The following is a 17,787-nucleotide window of genomic DNA, read 5'->3' on the forward strand; positions in this document are numbered from 1 at the left end:
TTAATCGACTGGTTGCTGTTTGAAGAACGACTTTCCCCGCAGCCACTTGCGATAAGCTTTATATCGCTTTTTCTCTCCGTCTTCCTCCGTCACCGTCAAAGGGTTCTCACCGACCTTCAATAATTCCGTATACACTTCGTTCTGGTCTTCCGCTCCGCTCGGTAAAAGACTGTTGGATTGCCAGTTGCCAGCTACATATTCCTGGTATTCCGAATCATACTCTTCTGGCAGGTTAGCAGACACGACGAGCGGGAGATTCTGAGGATGGGCGATGTATCTGGCATAGTCATCCATCTCTTGGGCGCTCACTGTGGGGTTCAGGGACTCGTGGACAGCCTTTTTGAACGTCCATTGTGCGGCTCTCGATTTCTCTAGGGCCGACTGCTTGGGCGGCTTGGGCGATTCGTCAGTTGCGTTTACTTCTTTGCTAGCGGCGTGGTCGGCCAACGAGCCATGCTGGGTGGGTTGTAACCATCGATGGATTGAGATACCCCTGCCACCCAATGCCCTACTTGCCATGTCGGAAGCTATTCCAGGGTCGGGCGGTACGTGACCATCAGAAGATGGGACCACAACAGCTACCCCTTTCTTCGCCTTGATCTTATCCTGGTCGTCAATGTCCGAGATCATTCGTACCCGAAACGGACTCAGGTCGTATTTTCCCATTTGCGACGACCTGAAGGGTATGTATTTTATGGTGGAGTTCATCTTATACGGAAACATCTTGAGGAATGATGATAACGTTGATGGCCGGTAATATTCTAGCCAGTAATCATCGACGACAGCTTGGAGGACGTTCTCTCGGCTTTGCAAATTTCGTGTAAGTCTCGGGAGCACCCGAGTGGCAAGGTTCTCGGGTGTATACCAATGTATATAGTTATGCTTCGCCTTGTCTGCCCATGATCTGGGATCAGAGTGGTGTAGGTAATAGTCGGTTGTGAGATCCCAGAGCATGGGCTGCCCTTGGACGAATTTGTAGTTGCCGAGGAAGAGGTTGTAGGCTTCCTGGCGCTGCCCGTCGAGGAAGGAATTGTTGTAATAGCGCTTGAAGCTCTCAATCATATCTCTCGAGTGACTTGTCCACTGATTGATTTTTCGGTACGTCTCCATTGTGTTGACGAGTTGGGAGCCACCATATTGGACGGCAATAGTGTCGCCGTGGTCGTGGTACATATGAGTGAAGAGGTTGACAGCATCCGTATCATAGTCGATCGAAGTGTTCTCCAGAATACCCAGGGCATGAAGCTGATGCCCGAGCGCTCGCTTTCCAATCACGAACTGAGCGGCGTTTGTTCGATCTAGGCAATCGATGCAGTTGGTGCGGGCAATCCCATTTTGAACTCTACCCGTTACATCAACCCCATCACCATTTTGGAAAAACCCAGTGGTGGTAACAACCTCCTCTGCGATGGATTCTAGAGTGCCGATAACATCTTGGTCTCGGCTCTTAGCCGCGCGACTCATATCCCATGCCTTGTGAATGATTTTCTTACCCGAGGGCAGGAACTGGTTTAGGTATTGGATGGCATTCGTATATTCAACGAGTAGTTTGGATTCCCGCGGTATGCGCTCTCTCGCCTTGACGAGATCAAGGGCGTAAATAGGAGCTCCGTACCGGTCAAAGAGGTTGTCGAAGTGCAAGGCCGCGGCGCCGAAGAACGGGTCGATGAGGTTCAACTCTATTGGAGGTTTGGGAGTTACGCCTGCCGTCTCCTGCGTCCAATGGAGAGGAATGCTCCCACGATGTTGCACGTACGAAGTGAACTGATGGTTACTAAACAGTTTAGGGCCTGGTGCATGAAATGAAGTCGTGAGGGCCTCTGAGACTATTTGCTCGGTTTCCACATCGTTTGCCACATATCCCTTCAGGAATTAGAACCAGTTTTGAATTGAGAGAGATGTCGGAACCCCGTCTTACCAGGTCATTGGCCCCACGCTTGAGAAACCTCGCACCTGCGAAGTATCTCGACCTTCGTGCAATGATTGTTATGTGCGCTGTGCGGCCGTATATTGAAAGGGCTACGTATGTATCGTGTTAACTTCTTATCACAAGTACTAAATGCCTCTAAGAAGTGGCATCCATGTCGCTGTCTTACCGGCCTGGTCAATGTATCCATGGATGATGGGACGGCACCAGTCGTAGGGATCCTGCAAGGCACTGGCGGCTGGTTGGAGGAGGTGAGAATTCCACACAAACATGGAGTTGAAGTCGTGGTGAACCGGGATGTGGGAGCCCCTCGCGAGCGCCTCCCTCTCTCGGGACAAGTTATGTTGCAGGGTACTCGTAATATCGTAGGAGTAACTGTAGTAAAACGACCGTGTGAGGTCCAGGTTGTTCAGTATTCCCAGAAATCGCTGCTCCTCGGTGTTTCTCCCGTCCGCCCTGAATCTCGCAGGCGTGAGGGGAATGAGCTCTGTTCCTTCAATTTGATAGATGTAGTGTCCGCCGATCATGGCCACGGTGGACTTCTTGGTAATGAGGAGCATGTAATAAGGGCCGGTAAACTTGATGAATCCCAACAGGCCCCAGGTGGTGCAACGGAGCTTCATGCCCCCAGTCGCCTTGTTGCCGTGGTCGATGGTGTCGAGTAGCTGGTTCATCTCCCGCTGGCTGTAGACGATTTTATCATCTGTAATGCTCAGCTCGGAGTCGTCACTAGTCCTCTCGATCTTGAGCATGCGATAACGCCTCTCCGTCGTATCACCGCCTACAATGTAATACCGAGTAGCTGTCTCATACAAGCTAAATTTATGCATCTTGTAGTTGACACTCCCCCCTACCTTGTCGTCTTCGAGATACACAGGTTGACTTCCTTGGTTGGGGCTCGAGATGCGGACAAATGGTTTGGCAACGGCCGGTTCATCATCATTGTCATCCTCAACTGAATGGCCTGCTGTCCCTCCATCAAACAAGAAAGATGACTCGGCGTCATCATTTCGAAGCTCGGGAAATGATGGCTCATCACTAGGTGTGGTTGGGTTTGAGTTTAGTGGATAGGGGTGGTCTACCGCAACTAGCCCAGCTAAATTCTCGTCGCCCATGGCGAGAGACGAAGTCAATCTTATCCTGGCTCTTGGTTGTATCCAGTTTCTTGCATCACATGAAAGGGGGCGTTGAGGATGGGGATGGCGTTATTTCCTCAACGACGCTGGCCGTGTCTGCCAGGGAACTCGTAGTGAACCAGCTTCCACTCAGGTCGGCGAATTGTGTGGTCCGGAGGACGTGACGACAATAGTATCCGAAGACGCAGCGAGTCCTATGAAGTCATGAACGAGTGTCGTACACTATTATTTGCATCAAATGAGAAGAAGAGAAATGCACTTGATGGTGTGCCGCCAATTACCCTTCCCCCAATTATCTCACACTGTGTCCATGAATAGTCCGGACACAGGCGCGGTGTGCTGAAGAAATGTCAACCAAAACCGACAGGTGTAAAATCGTAAATACCAAGCATTAATTGGCAGATGTGCAACGAGAAAGGTCAATTAATTGATGCGAATACATCATTGGTCGCCAACTGATACGAGCCACGACCGATCTGGGCACCTCCTAGTCGTCAGAAGGAAACTACATCGCCGGCTACAGCACACGCATGTTTGCAAAATACTGTCACAGTTTTGTAAATACCAACTCTTGAAGCTGGCCCGAGTCTCCTTTAGATCCTAGCCAGACAGTCTGCTGGAAGATGGAGAAACCTCACTGGGGGGATTCAAGGCCAGGAAATCAGACGACCCCAATCTGAAAAGGGAACATTGAAATATTGCACCTGGTGAAGATGCACTGTGAGACCTCTGAGTTCACCTCAACAGAGTGTACTGGAAGAATGAAGGTTGACGTGCGTCAGCTCCCGGGGACTATTGTAAGTCACTTCCAGTAAGTGAATACGGACCAGTGTATGTTCTTAATGCGGGATGAGGCGAGATGGGGCGAGCTTCGGATTACCTGCTATCAACCTAAGCTTGTGGAACCCCGAGTTCTATTCTTCGTTTCTGGACCTCGTTTATGACCTTGCCTGCATCTGTAATATCTGGGTGCCTGAATTGCCATGCGAGGCAGACGTCAAGTGCCTGGGCCATCCAAGGTCCCGGTTTCACTCCAAGTGATCTCGCTAGCATATGCCCGTCGACCAATGGTTTGGTTGAGGGTGCCTCCATCACGTCTAGGTCCGCCAGGTGGACGAGGAACTTCTCCCACTCCCCGATAAACGAGTGGAGGCCTGCGCATAAATTAGGCTCTAACCAACGTCCTGACGATGAATTGCAGGGGTACTTACGATCGGAAGAAACGGGCCACTTCCCAAGCTCCTGCATGGCTTCGATCAGGATGCAGTAGAGAACTTGCAATCTCCAGTAGCCCCCAAAGCCGTCCCACTTGCATATTGCCATGGCGAACAGATCTCGTCGGTTACGAGATTCATCCTCTGAACACGCTAGCTGCTTTAGCTGTAGAATATTTCTCCTATGGAGATGCGATGACGCAATAACGGCACACAATCTATTGGCCGCCTTAATCCCTTCCCTGGCAGCTCGCAGAATGAAAGGCACCGCATGTGCCTTCGATTTTCCTGTGGGCGGTTGCGGGTCATCGACACTTTCCCAAGGGGCAAGCGCCACCAGATTCCAGGCGAGGTACGCATCGGCGTCGCTTTGGACGAGTTGATTGCATAAAGGCTTGATGATGACGTCATGGGATCGCAATACTTCCATGAGGCCATAGGCAACGTGCCACGAGGATATATCTGGGACAGGCATCCGCTCAAATGTTGGATCTGTGAATATCGTGTGGTAAAGCCCGAGCCTGTCAATGAGACTGAGGGCAGCGTGGGGGCGGTTGCCTATAGACCAGGAGTATAAGCTGGTGAGAAATTGGGAGAGCGCACCATGGGTGAAGCCTGAGGTTCGAACTCACCTCTTAACATCTTCCCGATCTCAATCCCCACCCGCTCGCGACTGATTTTTGCCTGGAACGATTTCAGAACACGGTCGTCGCCCATCAGCTTTTCGACGTCGGCCGCGATCGTGAAGTCCAGGCGGCTGGCAAACCTCACTAATCTCAACACTCGAAGAGGGTCATCCATGAATGTTTGGAATGGGTCTAATGGAGTTCGGATCAGACGAGCATTCATATCCGAAATACCTCCAGTGAAATCCTCAACTTCATCCGTGTGAAGGTTGTAGAAAAGAGCATTGACGGTGGCATCTCGACGTAATGCGTCTTCGAGGGGGGTCCCAAACTCAATTTCAGGATTCCGACTGCCCTCAGAATAGGTCTCCTTCCTGAGATTGACGAAATCCACGTCGGCGCCGAAGATGCGGCAAGTAGCGGTGGCGAGGTGTTTAGACTTTTCCGGGTTGGCCTTGATGGTGTGAATATTGCCTAGGTCTGTCTCTGTAATCGAGTACTTTTCGATTATGGAGGGGGAATGGCAGAACTCGCGAAACCTTTGGCCGAAGTCTTCACCAGTCATGCAATTGATTGCTACATCAATGTCGTGCGTCTCAATGCCCAGTAGCTTGTCGCGAACCCAACCCCCAGCCCAGCGTAGGAGTACAGGGTTGCGGCGAGATTGACCCGAGGCAGTTTCGTCCAGGTCCGTCTGTGTGGTGTTGATAGATGAGGCAACATCTAGAAGAAGGCGCTTCAGCCGTTCCTCACCTGGGGAGAGTTGAATGGTAGGCGCCATGGTCGCTATACTTTGCTTGGGACTACTGGCCTCTTGATACAATCCAAACTTCCTTTTCATGGTAAAAAAATGTATGCGAAAAGGGAAGCCGAATGTTGGATATCGGAGAAAGGCTCGCTGCATCTCCTTCGCTCTAGCCTGTAAACACAATGCCTGACCCACAGAGGCTTGGTTTACCTGCGTTGACTCATTGCAGGTTGAAGACAACAATAAACACAACATGGAATCAATTGATGACTGTTTGACCTTGCTCCATTGTCGGGGTCGCAGCCTTTGAGGGGCCTTGTGAACTTTAGGACAATTGTCTACAGTTGTACAATTGTACTGCCCGGCTTGTATAAAGGTACACAGGTACGGCAAAGTTGCAATTTGAAATGTGCGCTCGATGACATAAGCTTCCTTTTTGTCACAATTGCACTCCTTCCTTCAGTTGTGGTACAATTGTACTAGGCTCAGCAAGAAGCGTACAATAATAAGACGCAATTCTGTGAAGGGGTTATCTTGGGGATTCGGGCCGTCGGTGTCGGGACCTAGTATAAACGCCATGATAAAAGACCTCCACATCTAGGAAGAAAACTAGAGGTAGATTGAAAAAAAAAAAAAAAAAACCGTTGATGAGTCTGGTCTGAGGGTGGTATCATTATTGCTGGCTGAGTGAGATATTCTATCTACATACAGATTCAACTGAAGCCCATTTCATACAATCATTCTTTCCCCACGCCGAAGCCATCATTGATCTTCTTTCAACCCCAAGTCATTTCCACCAAGATGAGCCGACGAGGAAATCAAGGTGAGAAACAGAAACGAGAAACAACAAATGAGAAATTCAGCCATGGCTGCAGGGAATAAAGACTGGCCTGTAAGATGCATGTCATTCTTCATCGGCTTCATCAATGTTTATGGCATCGGGGTTGGCTGTCACCGGATGGATGTAAGTTGCCACCACCCCCTGAGCCTTGAGTCCTGGGCTTGTGGCTGCAACGAAACCAACAGGGGCTCTCGCCTGTCGTTCTAAGGCGGCCATGGCGTCGCCGACATCCTCTTCTCCAGATTCTGGTTGTCGGGTCTGGCCTCGAGCGATAGCCTGCGAAGCAATAAAGTTGACGTCCGTATTGTACTGCGCTTGTACACTTCGTTTAATGCGTAGCATTTCCTTGAAAGTATCTTCATTGCCGTGCTGTACCTCGAAAGCCTCCCACTTGGACCAAAACTCGGGATTCGTCCTGGGATCGCAGAATTGAGAAGCATGACCGTAGATGGCGCGAGCTCGGTCGATTTCTCCAAGACGTTTCTCCATGTCGGCAAATTTCAAGCACATGTCTCTTGCTTCCCCGTCTGGCAGCGTAGATATCGCCTTTTCGTAGATGGGCCGCGTCGATGGTAGGCCAAAGTTGGATGCAGACTTGGTGATGTAGAAATTAAACATATCTGCGCGGTCTTCTTCCGCAACCGCGCGAGTGGCCCGCTCATAAATCCTCATCGCATGCCGCGCTAGGCCTCTTTCTTCCTCCAAGTTCCCGTACATGAGGTAAATGACTTTGGCAAACTTCGCAGGGCAGCCTTCAATCGCCTGCTCGAAAAGATCCCGCAAACGCTCAATGCTAATTCGGCGGTCCACTGCCTTGCTAAGATATAGATTCCAGAGTTCGAATGCGACCGGATAGCTGAACAGGTCAAGGCCGCGTTCGTAGATCTTGAAGGACTCTTCAAAGTATTTGTGCTCCTCCAGGAGGTTGGCGTAGTTCACGACGGTTTGTGGAGTTGCGATTCTCAGTTCGAAAATGCGTTCATACACTTTCCTAGCCTCTTCGAGAGAGCCCACGCTCTCCACAAGGTCCACATAGAAGCTCCAGAGTTTCCAACTCTTGTGGACTCTCTGCTGCGGAGATAGATTTTCGTCAAAGTAGTCAACGGTTGATCGTTTCGGCGCTTGGACTGCTTTTGCCATTATACGGACAGCGTCGCTGAAATTGTCATTTCTGAGCTCCATTTCCGCCCATTCGATCCACATATCTGCCAGCTCGGCGACGGACTTGAAAGGAACCTTGACCGCTTTTTCCATAATGATCCGAGCAGTCCGAAGGTCACCCCCCTTTTCGTAGAATCTCGCATAGTTTGCCCAGAGCTGATGGAAAGCGCCGTACGCCTTCTTTGGCTGGATTGCCGCTATAGCGTTGGTGTAGGTCCTCACGACTTCCTCGGAATTATCGCCCCAGAGGACAACCCGTTTTTCCCACTCTGCGACATTATTAGGGTTCTGACGAAGGTGGAGGTCATTGAGAAGGAAGGGCCGGCGATCCATGAGTTGATCGAAGTGCATGATCCTTAAATCAAGCTCGAAGTCTGCGTCTGCATCTGCGGGCCCATCGCCACGGTGGGCGGCCGATTCCATCATGCTGTCGATGACAGACTCTTCGAACTCTATGTAGGAGTCGAAAATGAGTGCAAAGTCACGAACCGTCATCACGGTAGTTATTCCCTCCTCGAAAATATCCCTGGCATGGTCAAGGTTACTCTTTCTTACCCAGTAGGCCGCTAGGCCACACCACAGTTTGCCTCTCTGATCTGGGAACCGAGCGAGCCCAGTCCGTATGATACGTTCCGCATCAATTCCGCACTCTGCACTTGAGTCAATATCTGTAGCATGCTCAACCAAAAGATCCACCATCTCACTCCAGAGCTCATAGGTTCCCTTGCCATATTTGCTCGAAAAAAGAGGATTATTTAGAATCGCCAAATAAGCTTGCACTGCATCGGTGTAGAGCTCAAGATGGCTGAGGAGCCCGATGAAATCTTCGGCGTCCTCAGGATGAACCTGCATGTATCTTCTCCAGACCTTGATCGAAGTGTTTCCCGATGCCGAATTTGCAAATGGACGATATAAAGCCCATATCCGGTTATGCTGCGTTATCGGAAGAGCTCGAAGAGCTCGATCGAATGCCCGGCGGGTTAAGGTGAGGGAAGGCTGCTGCATCAGAAACTTTAAATACATTTCCCAAATTCGCGGCATCTTGTTCAGGAGAATCAATGCTCTTTCGAAAAGAGCATTTACCTTCCGGAACTCGGCTGAAAAAATAGCTGGGTTGAGCTTAGAAACATGTCTCGTTCGAAAGTCGAGGTACTAGGAGAGCATCGTCAGTATAAAATCGCCGTTGGGTTGATTCGATTGGGAAGAGGCCCGTACTGCTTTCCAAAGCTTATACGAGCGTGGCAATTGCCGGCATGCCCTTTCCAGAACGAAGGCCTGCTCATGTGCTGTGCCATGCTGGGTTTTGAAGCTAATGTAGGACAGCCAGGGCTTCGTGCTCCCAGGGTTGCGGATGATGTCCTGTTCATAAACCGAATCTTCCTCGGACTACAGGTTGGGGTCGCATGTCAGTAGAGGGACGGTAACTACTACCGAAGGTTGATTTAGATCCTCTGGATTCACATACCACTAGGTTCAAAGATGGACATCTCGTGGTCGCTTCAGCCTGGTCCTTAAAGGGAGGCATAGTTGAGGTTGAATGTTGAAGAGATTGTGAGGCGGGTCAAGACGATTCAGGCAACTGAATCTAGGAATTCGAAGCGGAGACCACAGTCGGACACGCATGCATCATTTTGGTGAAAAGGAAAGGCAAATTCCAGTGGTTTCGATCGGCGCGCTTTTAAGGCGGGTAACAGCAGTACAACGGTGCCATGAGAAAAGGTTCGCTTCATGGTGTTTGGGTCTGGCCCATCTGGGGGAGGGGGTTGGCTGACGGGAGAATGCGGTTAATTGCAAATATGCATCAAACGCGCTTCTATTCGGATTCGAAGAGGCAGCACTCGAGGCGGTCATGTCATCATCGCACTAACAGTCAAGTCCTGGCTCGTGCTGGATCGGATTCAATACCTTTGTACATGTGACGTAACTAGCCTGCTTATCGAGTTATTGATCACAGGGACTTCATAGATGCGGCCTCAATGAGCTACAGCCTACAACTGACAAATGCTTTGAACTTGTGGCAACATTGACGTCGTGCATTGTTCGAATATTGAAGATACACCACCATGGCCGAGGCAGCGGTACGATCCCTTTTTACATTCCTCAGATGGATACCGTGATTAACGTTGTCGATTTAGGGACGTGAGGCCGTTTTCCCGACGAGACAGTCACTTGGGTTGATGAAAGCGAAGCTTAAGGGTGCTGAAACAGGACATAGTCTCTTGAAAAGGAAGAGCGAGGCACTGACAAAGTAGGTTTGGGAATATTTATATGTTAATTTTATTTTCTCTAACGGGGCTCTTCCCTCAGGCGTTTCAGAGGTGTGGTATTTTAGTCCTCTCTGTTGCTTCAAACCGCGCTCTAAACTACCATGCTCAGAAATCACGAAACGAATCCACGATGCGAAGCTTAAGCTTGGACGTGTCATGTCAGTAGCTGCATTCTCGCTAGCGGAGGTCACCTATGCCGTCGGGGGAGATATCGGGTATCAGGTGCAGGAGTCCGCCAAGTCGGCCCGCTTCCGGCTCACCACTAAACAGGATAACGTATCCGGGGTCTTGCTGCCTAGATATGAGAGTCATATATCAGATGGGAATAGTGACTTTGGCCTCACGGGTCTAGGGAAAGGCGGCCAGCAGGTCCAGAAATGCCGAGAGACATATGCTCGAGCTGTTGAGGCATTGGTTGAACTTGCCACTCTACAGGTTTGTTTCAAGACCTACCTAGCTACGCGACACACTTTGAATCTGAAGAACTAATGTCTCCATCCCGGGGGGAAAGACTGCATTTGTTATGCTCGACGAAGTTATCAAGATGGTTAACCGGCGAGGTAAGAACCGCTCAACGCAAACAACAGGATGCCGACACTAATCATGGCGACAGTTAACGCAATGTATCTATTATGCCACCGAGGGAGCTGCTGCTGTTCATCGTTCTAATGCCCTTTCTAGCGAACACGTCGTAATCCCGAGAACGGAAAACACAATCAAGTGCAGGTCCCCCCTCTATCTTTGCAGGATTTGCGCGTTGCACTGCGCTACTACTTCAATGGCTAACTTTGCTCTAGACATCAACGCCGAACTCGATGAGCTTGACCGAGAAGAGTTTTACCGGCTGAAAAAGGTTTGTGCCTCGTGGCTAACCTATATTCTTGTTCGTGGCTAACATCTATGTAGGTGGCCAAGAAAAAGGAGAGGGATAATGCGGCGCTTGATGCGGAGCTGAAGAAGAGACGTGGTGCCGATAGTAATCTCGTGGGTGCGGATGAGGACACCCCGACGAATATTTTGGCTGTTGAGGATGATGATGTCATCTTCTAGACCCTCGTTCACGATAGCACGTTGAGCTTTCCTACTTGGGGCGGTTTTGAACCACCCACACGTTGAAGTTGTTTCTCCTATTTCAGCGGGTTTTCCGGGGGCAACTCAGGTTTGATAGGACTGGGATAGGAGCTTGGCGGTAGCATAATAGCCTCATTGCCGTTGATAGGTAACCTTCATTGCCTGTCCCGATTCCCCTAGGGCCATCCCGGCAGTATTCTCCTTCGCGGTGATGGCGCCATGTTCTGCCTCGTACTCTACAAATGCGATACCCTTGCGTCCAGGGACCAGTCGCACCTCCCTAAATCCATCGAAACGACCGAAAATGGACGTTAGAGAGTCCACATCGTAATCTTCTGGTATGTTTTGGACGAAAAGAGTTTTGTTTGGTGGCAAATACTCGTCGGGGACCAAGGTGTTCGAGGGAGGGTTGCTAGACTTGAGGCCTGCACCGCGGGTCAATCTAGCAGGTCGGGAAGTTAGATCTTGAGAGGGGGCAACTCTCTTGAGTCGTTTTTGCTCGTCGGCAGCCTCGAGGGCACGTCGTTTGTCTGCGTGAGGGACCAACAGGATTAGTCTGCAATGCGTAAGGTTGCTAGTATAACAAGGGCGCCTACCTTTCTCAGCTACACGTCTTCGTTTATGTTGCTCAAAGTCTTCATCGGAGCAAAGACCTCGGACAGTTGCATCACTTCTCGTTCTCGCGAGGGCTAAGCGCATTGGCTTCTCGAAGAGCTGAAACCCTTGAAGTTCTTCAATAGCCTCCTGCGCCACGGCGGGGTCGTCAAAGACGATGAAAGCTTGCCCCTTGGCCCGGAGATTCGCCTTCGCCACTATCTCAATTACGTTTCCGTACTCTGAGAAGACTTGGGAGAGGGCTTCTTTTAGGGTCTCGATTTTGACCCGCTCTTCCAGGTTGTTCACGTAAATGCTAGTCAGGTGTCAGCCAAATGCTAGATACATGTCGGAGTGCAATGACGCGTACGTAGCAATCGGTGGTCCAGAGGGTGTCATCTTGATTCGATTTGTCAGAGCTGATACGAAGAACGGGATGGACGGAAAGATGAAGGCGAGGATGAGAGAGAATGGTCACCAAAGAATAGAACAACGGAGTAAATCATTGAGCGACGACCTTGTATAAACTAATTGACCCGTTATATGCATACGGAGGTTATTCCAAAATCAGAAAACTATTATTATTAGGTGCAAGCTCCACTGGAGCCTGACAGCTTGGATTGGGGGACCAAGACAGTGACTTCCAGTCCACGGGGCCCCGTCAGTGCGCAGAAAAGTGTGGAAGAAGGTAACTCGGTGAAAGCAACATTCATATATATATTTACCTACGCAAGCGCAAGCGACAATGGAGCCTTCGCTGCCATCACGTTCTTAGTCATAACTCTTATGGTGGTGAAGCGACCGACTGTGGCGGAGTGGACTGTCAAATATGGTTTGTTTCCTTCTCATTGACCCTTATCAACAGTTCCCATTTCCTCGTCAGCTCGATGCCTCATCCTGCCCATCCAGTGCCAGTTCGCTTTTTAGCTCGGGCAAGAATCGATCAATCCGCTTCCACGTCTCTACCCAGAGTTTTTCCTTCGATGGGTCAGTAGTGGGAGGTACTAGATATTTGCTAGTCGCCATAAATAGGATGACGTTCTTCAGATTCTCCCGTACAGCCTCCTCCTATATTCCAAGGGGGAATGTATTAGCTCAAACGCCTTTAGAACAGATAACAAGTGGGCTTACCAGGCTGTCGCCTTGGCCGCTGTTCATTAAGCGGTCAAGGATATCAACTATTCGTAGCCATAAATCCAGCATTCCATCCCATGCCGAAAGCAGAACAAGGTATTGGAGGAATACTTTGCAGAGCAAGGACGCAACTTGTACCCTCATCTCACCCATACCATCTCGATCCGAGAGGAAGACCTCTGGCTTCAGGAGATTTAAGATTAATGGGAACAGGACCTCCGTAAAAATGGCTGTCCACTCTTTGTGATCGTTGCAAATAAGTTCGGGGGATAATAGAGTCCTCTGCAGGGATGTCAGAGCGACATTTCGGACCTCCCTGCAAGGATTCGTACACTGGATTGTAAGAGCGTTGAATATCGGCAACCAGTAGGCAGCCCAGGCTGTTTGACCATAGATCCGCGTCAGATAAAGGTTGCGAGGTGGCTATAGTGTACGTGACTTACCTTCGCTGCTTTCGAGGTGGGAATGCTTCATCAGGTATGAGATACGACTAGTCATATTATAAATCATGGTGACAGCTTTAGTCCCCCTGGTGATTATAACATCCTTTCCGGCGCTATAGGAAATAGCATGTATTAGCTTGGTTAAGGACTTGGTGGTGGCGTAGAAGTTGATGCCTTACTCCAGTCCCTGCGTTTGTGTGCTGGGGGCTTCCCTTGCCCCTCTGGGGATTGTGGCGGATTTACGCGATGTCACCGTTCGTGACGCTGATGCGAAATCACTTAGAAGAGAAATGGCAGCTTCGTAATTGTCTGCCATGATGGAAGGCGGCGTTCCCGTCGTACCGCGCTCTAGTATCGCAAAAACGATTGCACTCGTGTCTCTTCTTTGTGCAAGAGTCCTCAGCAGCGCCCAGAAGTCTGGGGAGGTCATGATTTCGCTCCGCAGAGGACCCGGCTCTTCAATGCAGAGGCAAATCCCCTGAAGGGTGAGGGATGCAGTGTTCCCCAATAGTGCATCTGGAAATCTTGACAGTGTATGCAGGAGGATGGGGACATTCACAAAATCAAATTCCTAGGTTGCCCCCAGGGTGTTAGTGGTATTGACGCAAGTGGGAAGATTTGGAATTTCACACTGCTTACATAGCTGGCACGAAGAAGCTTTAGTAAGTAGAATACTGTCCGGGCGACAGCAACGGGGTGATGGATCGTCGCATTTCGCAGGACACCAAATAGCGCCTCGGCGAGTTTCTCTCCAAAGGCGCATATAGTTTCACGGTTTCTAAGAGTTAGGATCGTAGAAAACTCCAAAAGGTAGACCAACCCCGGGTCATAGCGCAGCTGCGCGTCGTTTGATTTCAACTCTCCGGGAGGACCCGGTGATGTGCTCGGGGCTTTCACGCTAATGACGGCCGAACCGTGGTCCTCGGGGAGTTCGTCAAGGAGTGCATTGATAAGGTGAGTCAACTCTGTGACAGAAAGCGTGCTGTTTCCATGTGAGCCAAGTTTAGCTATTGCGTGGTAAAACGTGATGGAAGAGCCTTACGAGATCCTGGCGAATATGTCACCCATGCGGCATTGGTTGATACAGTCAACAGTGCAGAGAGTACTCTCCAATTCCTCCTGTGATGGCTCGGGTGGATCATCTGCCGCATAACTGGAGATGTAGGAAGTGAATGCAGAAAAGAAACCCACTTCACTCGGTCGTGAAGCTCGATCGATAACCTGTGATGGAGGTTGGAGAGCGATCGCGGGAATTCCCAACTTGTCTTGGTTGTCGGAGAAGAATGGTGGAATGAGAGAGTTGAGGAAGAGGTTCAGCCATATACGTAAAATCTGGGCCTGTTGATTAGCATTGTTCTCTGGCGCGTTGGGCGAAGACGACCTACGTGTTTCCAACCACTATTGATGATATGCTCGTTTCCCGAGACTACTCGAAACAGGACCAGGGTCGCAAGTTGAGCCCTGAAATCTCGACCAAGTTTCACGGCTAGTTCACTGACCATGACGCTATTGTCACCAGCCTGTACTTCGGTATTCAGCGAAGTGTTAAACGGAATGGTGGTAGCTATAGTGGTCATGTGGCTCAAGCAATGAACGATTTGATCAAGCGCCTCTACTGTGCCGTATCTCGCGGCTATTCGGGCGCATTCGTCAAAACCAGTCACGACACGTGCGAAGACTGTGTCGTCAGTGGCCGACATGAACACGTATGATAATGTTGAAACAATGGGCTTCCAAGTTGAGGCAAACAAGTCGGCGTCGTACATATTGGTGTCGCATTGGATGACACACCCTGCGGTATCCGCCTTCAAGAGCAACTCTCTCCATGCGTAGTCAAAGGCGTGTTGGTTGTCATGTTCGTCCGGAAGGATAATTTCATTCGACTTGATCGAGTTGAAGATATCACTCAGGTACTCGGGTGAGAAATTCTCTCCACCATTTACACCGCGGAGATTCCTCGAGAAGTCTTCAAGCGCCATGCGTTTCGAAGACTTGATTTGCGGATTGTGTTGGTCGGTGTTGAGCATGATGATGGCGTATGTCAATACGTACACTGCGTCTTTATCAGCGACCTCGACCGGAGTGCTATTGGCGCAGTACTTTTCGGAAAAACAAGTTAAAATGCGCTCAATAAGCGCAGATTCTCCAGGGAGACGGAAGGATTCTAGGAGTACTCGGAGCGCCTCATCCACTCTCTTCCCAGTGAAATCAAAGAGGTCTAAGAATGCTTCTAGAATGGGTTCATTGCCTTTCTTCGAGAGAAACTCGCCAAGAATTTTCTTTGAAATCCTTGGGTTACGTTTTAAGAAGCTGGCAACACATGAAGGGTTCCGAATGTCGTCAATGATGCCGTGGGCCTCCAAGTAACCAAGCCCACTCTTTGGGCTCTCATTGAACTTGTTTGCACCTTTGATTATAATCTTTTTTCGGCTGCGTCGGGTCCTTAGAAGGTCTGCGTCTGGAAGATTGACTTCGGTGGGCTGCCATTCAAGTCTCTCAGCGAGGAACTGAACATATCTCAAAAGCGCATCGAGGCAGAGTGGTGGCACGCTCGTAGTGCTCCAGGTCGCAGAGTCCGGTAACGCGTTGCGGGCTAGGAGGCCAACCATATCCTCGCACAGGTCCACCCGGTCTTCGTCGCAATCGTAGTTCACAAAAAGCTCCACCATATAAGAGGGCATGCGCAAAAGAACGCTGATGCATTCAACCATAGCCTGCCTCGCATCTGGCTTGCGAATTCCCCCCTCTAGTCCAAGTTTCTGGCGATCTTTGATTGGTACCGGCGTTGACCGGCCACTACCATTTTGCGACGGGAGAGGTCTGACGAGCTTGGGAGCCTGGGGTATATCGGCGTACAGTGATGGGTCGATACCTGGCTCCCTAGGAATATCGATCGCCGGGTGGAGGCATGCGACAAGGTAAGACAAGAAAAGCTCCTGTTGAAGCTTTAGGACGCTGCGACAGGTAGAGAGTAGGGTGCTTGCGACGACTAGGGCTTCCTGAAGGAGATCCAGATTGTCGGACCTCACTAGCTGGAAGAGATAGGAGCACAGCTTATCTTCCGTTATGATGCCGAGCGCGGGGTATTGAACAAGAGCTGGGCCCGCAACTTCCAATGCAACATGTATGATGCGCAACGCCATGATCCTCATGGTATCTGTTTGCTGTCTGTCGTTGGGTTCCAAAAAACCAACAAGAACTCTAAAGAGTTCCCTAATACTTGGTAATGAGTAGGGCGGCATGTCTAGGGAGTCGGGTCGCTCCAACTCTTCGCTTTGATGGCGTAAGTCGGCGTCTGAGCTTGCTTCGGAGATGTCACTACTCGGGTTGGAGTCCTGGGTAGTATTCTGAGAACTGCTGGCGGACGCCTCGTCAGGTGAATCGTGACGACCTGTGCCTGGTAGTCCCTGAATAGCTGCTTCGGAGGTAGAAATCACTATAGAATCCATTTCACCACTAGGCTCGCGAAAAGTCCCAGCCGCCTCGTTTGCCTCGACATCCAGATGCTTAACAGCTTCGAAGATGATTTGACACATACGAACCATCGAAGCTTCCGCGGTTTGGCGGAGAACTGGGGAGAATCTAGTCTGTGAGCAGATAGCAAGTCCCCGACCCATCATGTCGCAGATGCTCTCATCGCTCAGAATATCGCCTCCTGGACCCGATAGCATGTCCTCCATTAGGTTCAGAATCATCAGAAGCACAACTTCCATTTGACCCGAGTCGCTGAACTGACAATGGGTAAGGGCGCTGGATAAGGACTGCATCGCCAGTGCAAACCTGGGCGATTCGGGACAGATAAACCCATATGCCAGGAACTTCCTTAAGGCACCCAACGCTAAAATCGTGATTGGGGCGGCCGTGCCTTTGGTTTGAAGGATCTGCAGGAATGGCTGCAAAAGTGACGGCGCGTCAAAGGTACGTATGTCTATATATGCCGTCAGCCCCAACCTATCCCAAGGAGATGTTTGAGAATTCACCTCTAACGCTGGAGAGCTCATAGCGTAATTTTCCGAAGCTCGAAATTAGAGGATTGTCCCGAACATTATGTCCTTTCCTTCCCCTTAATCCCCACCGGTTCGCGAGGCCAAGTTCCTGTACATCTTGGATTGTACTTCCGTCCAGATGCTGGTTCCCATAATCCGAGGGGGGGTGAGGCTGCCCCAGCTGAACCGTGTTTGGGTTGCCACCTAAGATGGCGGATACGGACGAATGTGCTGACGGGACTCGCTTCCGGATTTCAGACGTGATCGAGATGCATTCAGATATTACTAGGGACGTCGGGTCAACAGCAACAGAGACCGGGCGACTGCGGTATTGCGCGCGGGAAGAGGTCGGGGTTTCCTGGAGCCTTAGCTGGCGCTCCTTCAAATCCATTTTCGGTAGCAGTGGATGCGCATCTCGGCTTTCTCGCGTCATCAAGAAGAAAGAAAGAGAAGAACAGAAGAGGAGAGGAAAAGAGGGGGGGAAACAGGTATAGAGTCGGCGACCTCAACTGAATACTGATCAAACATGACGGGTCAGCATCATTGCCTCGATTCTGTTCTCGGGATACGCTAGCGGATAAGAGTGCGGGCATAATATGTAAAACCTACCTAGATGGTTGGGCTCTACTTGACAGATCT

General features: G+C 50.3%; 6 protein-coding genes across 6 annotated transcripts; 1 reads left to right on the forward strand and 5 right to left on the reverse strand.

The window, feature by feature from the left end:
• SAPIO_CDS0856 (SacI domain-containing protein) lies at positions 1 to 3,042 on the reverse strand (the record flags this gene model as incomplete). The annotated part of the gene is made up of 3 exons (XM_016783544.1): positions 1 to 1,863; positions 1,919 to 1,953; positions 2,097 to 3,042. 3 exons carry the CDS (start codon positions 3,040 to 3,042, stop codon positions 1 to 3), a joined length of 2,844 nt encoding a protein of 947 aa, XP_016646310.1.
• A 912-nt stretch (positions 3,043 to 3,954) lies between these two features.
• On the reverse strand, positions 3,955 to 5,684 carry SAPIO_CDS0857 (putative trna nucleotidyltransferase protein; the record flags this gene model as incomplete). Its single annotated transcript, XM_016783545.1, has 3 exons — positions 3,955 to 4,217; positions 4,275 to 4,835; positions 4,910 to 5,684. 3 exons carry the CDS (start codon positions 5,682 to 5,684, stop codon positions 3,955 to 3,957), a joined length of 1,599 nt encoding a protein of 532 aa, XP_016646311.1.
• An 871-nt stretch (positions 5,685 to 6,555) lies between these two features.
• SAPIO_CDS0858 (Pre-mRNA-splicing factor SYF1) lies at positions 6,556 to 9,178 on the reverse strand (the record flags this gene model as incomplete). The annotated part of the gene is made up of 3 exons (XM_016783546.1): positions 6,556 to 8,805; positions 8,869 to 9,039; positions 9,119 to 9,178. The coding sequence occupies 3 exons, from the start codon at positions 9,176 to 9,178 to the stop codon at positions 6,556 to 6,558; spliced, it is 2,481 nt and encodes an 826-aa protein (XP_016646312.1).
• Positions 9,179 to 9,716: 538 nt separating this feature from the next.
• Positions 9,717 to 10,970, forward strand: SAPIO_CDS0859 (uncharacterized protein; the record flags this gene model as incomplete). Its single annotated transcript, XM_016783547.1, has 7 exons — positions 9,717 to 9,731; positions 9,789 to 9,901; positions 9,961 to 9,971; positions 10,030 to 10,196; positions 10,273 to 10,355; positions 10,668 to 10,773; positions 10,827 to 10,970. 7 exons carry the CDS (start codon positions 9,717 to 9,719, stop codon positions 10,968 to 10,970), a joined length of 639 nt encoding a protein of 212 aa, XP_016646313.1.
• A 153-nt stretch (positions 10,971 to 11,123) lies between these two features.
• Positions 11,124 to 11,984, reverse strand: SAPIO_CDS0860 (RNA recognition domain-containing protein; the record flags this gene model as incomplete). Its single annotated transcript, XM_016783548.1, has 3 exons — positions 11,124 to 11,521; positions 11,588 to 11,901; positions 11,956 to 11,984. The coding sequence occupies 3 exons, from the start codon at positions 11,982 to 11,984 to the stop codon at positions 11,124 to 11,126; spliced, it is 741 nt and encodes a 246-aa protein (XP_016646314.1).
• A 480-nt stretch (positions 11,985 to 12,464) lies between these two features.
• On the reverse strand, positions 12,465 to 16,929 carry SAPIO_CDS0861 (ARF guanine-nucleotide exchange factor 2; the record flags this gene model as incomplete). Its single annotated transcript, XM_016783549.1, has 8 exons — positions 12,465 to 12,653; positions 12,717 to 12,763; positions 13,052 to 13,099; positions 13,163 to 13,275; positions 13,342 to 13,733; positions 13,802 to 14,144; positions 14,205 to 14,494; positions 14,548 to 16,929. 8 exons carry the CDS (start codon positions 16,927 to 16,929, stop codon positions 12,465 to 12,467), a joined length of 3,804 nt encoding a protein of 1,267 aa, XP_016646315.1.
• Between the last annotated feature and the right edge of the window lie 858 nt (positions 16,930 to 17,787).

The sequence above is a fragment of the Scedosporium apiospermum genome (genome assembly GCF_000732125.1).
Source record: "Scedosporium apiospermum strain IHEM 14462 chromosome Unknown SEQ_SAPIO_0033, whole genome shotgun sequence".
NCBI classification, from domain to species: Eukaryota; Fungi; Ascomycota; class Sordariomycetes; order Microascales; family Microascaceae; genus Scedosporium; species Scedosporium apiospermum.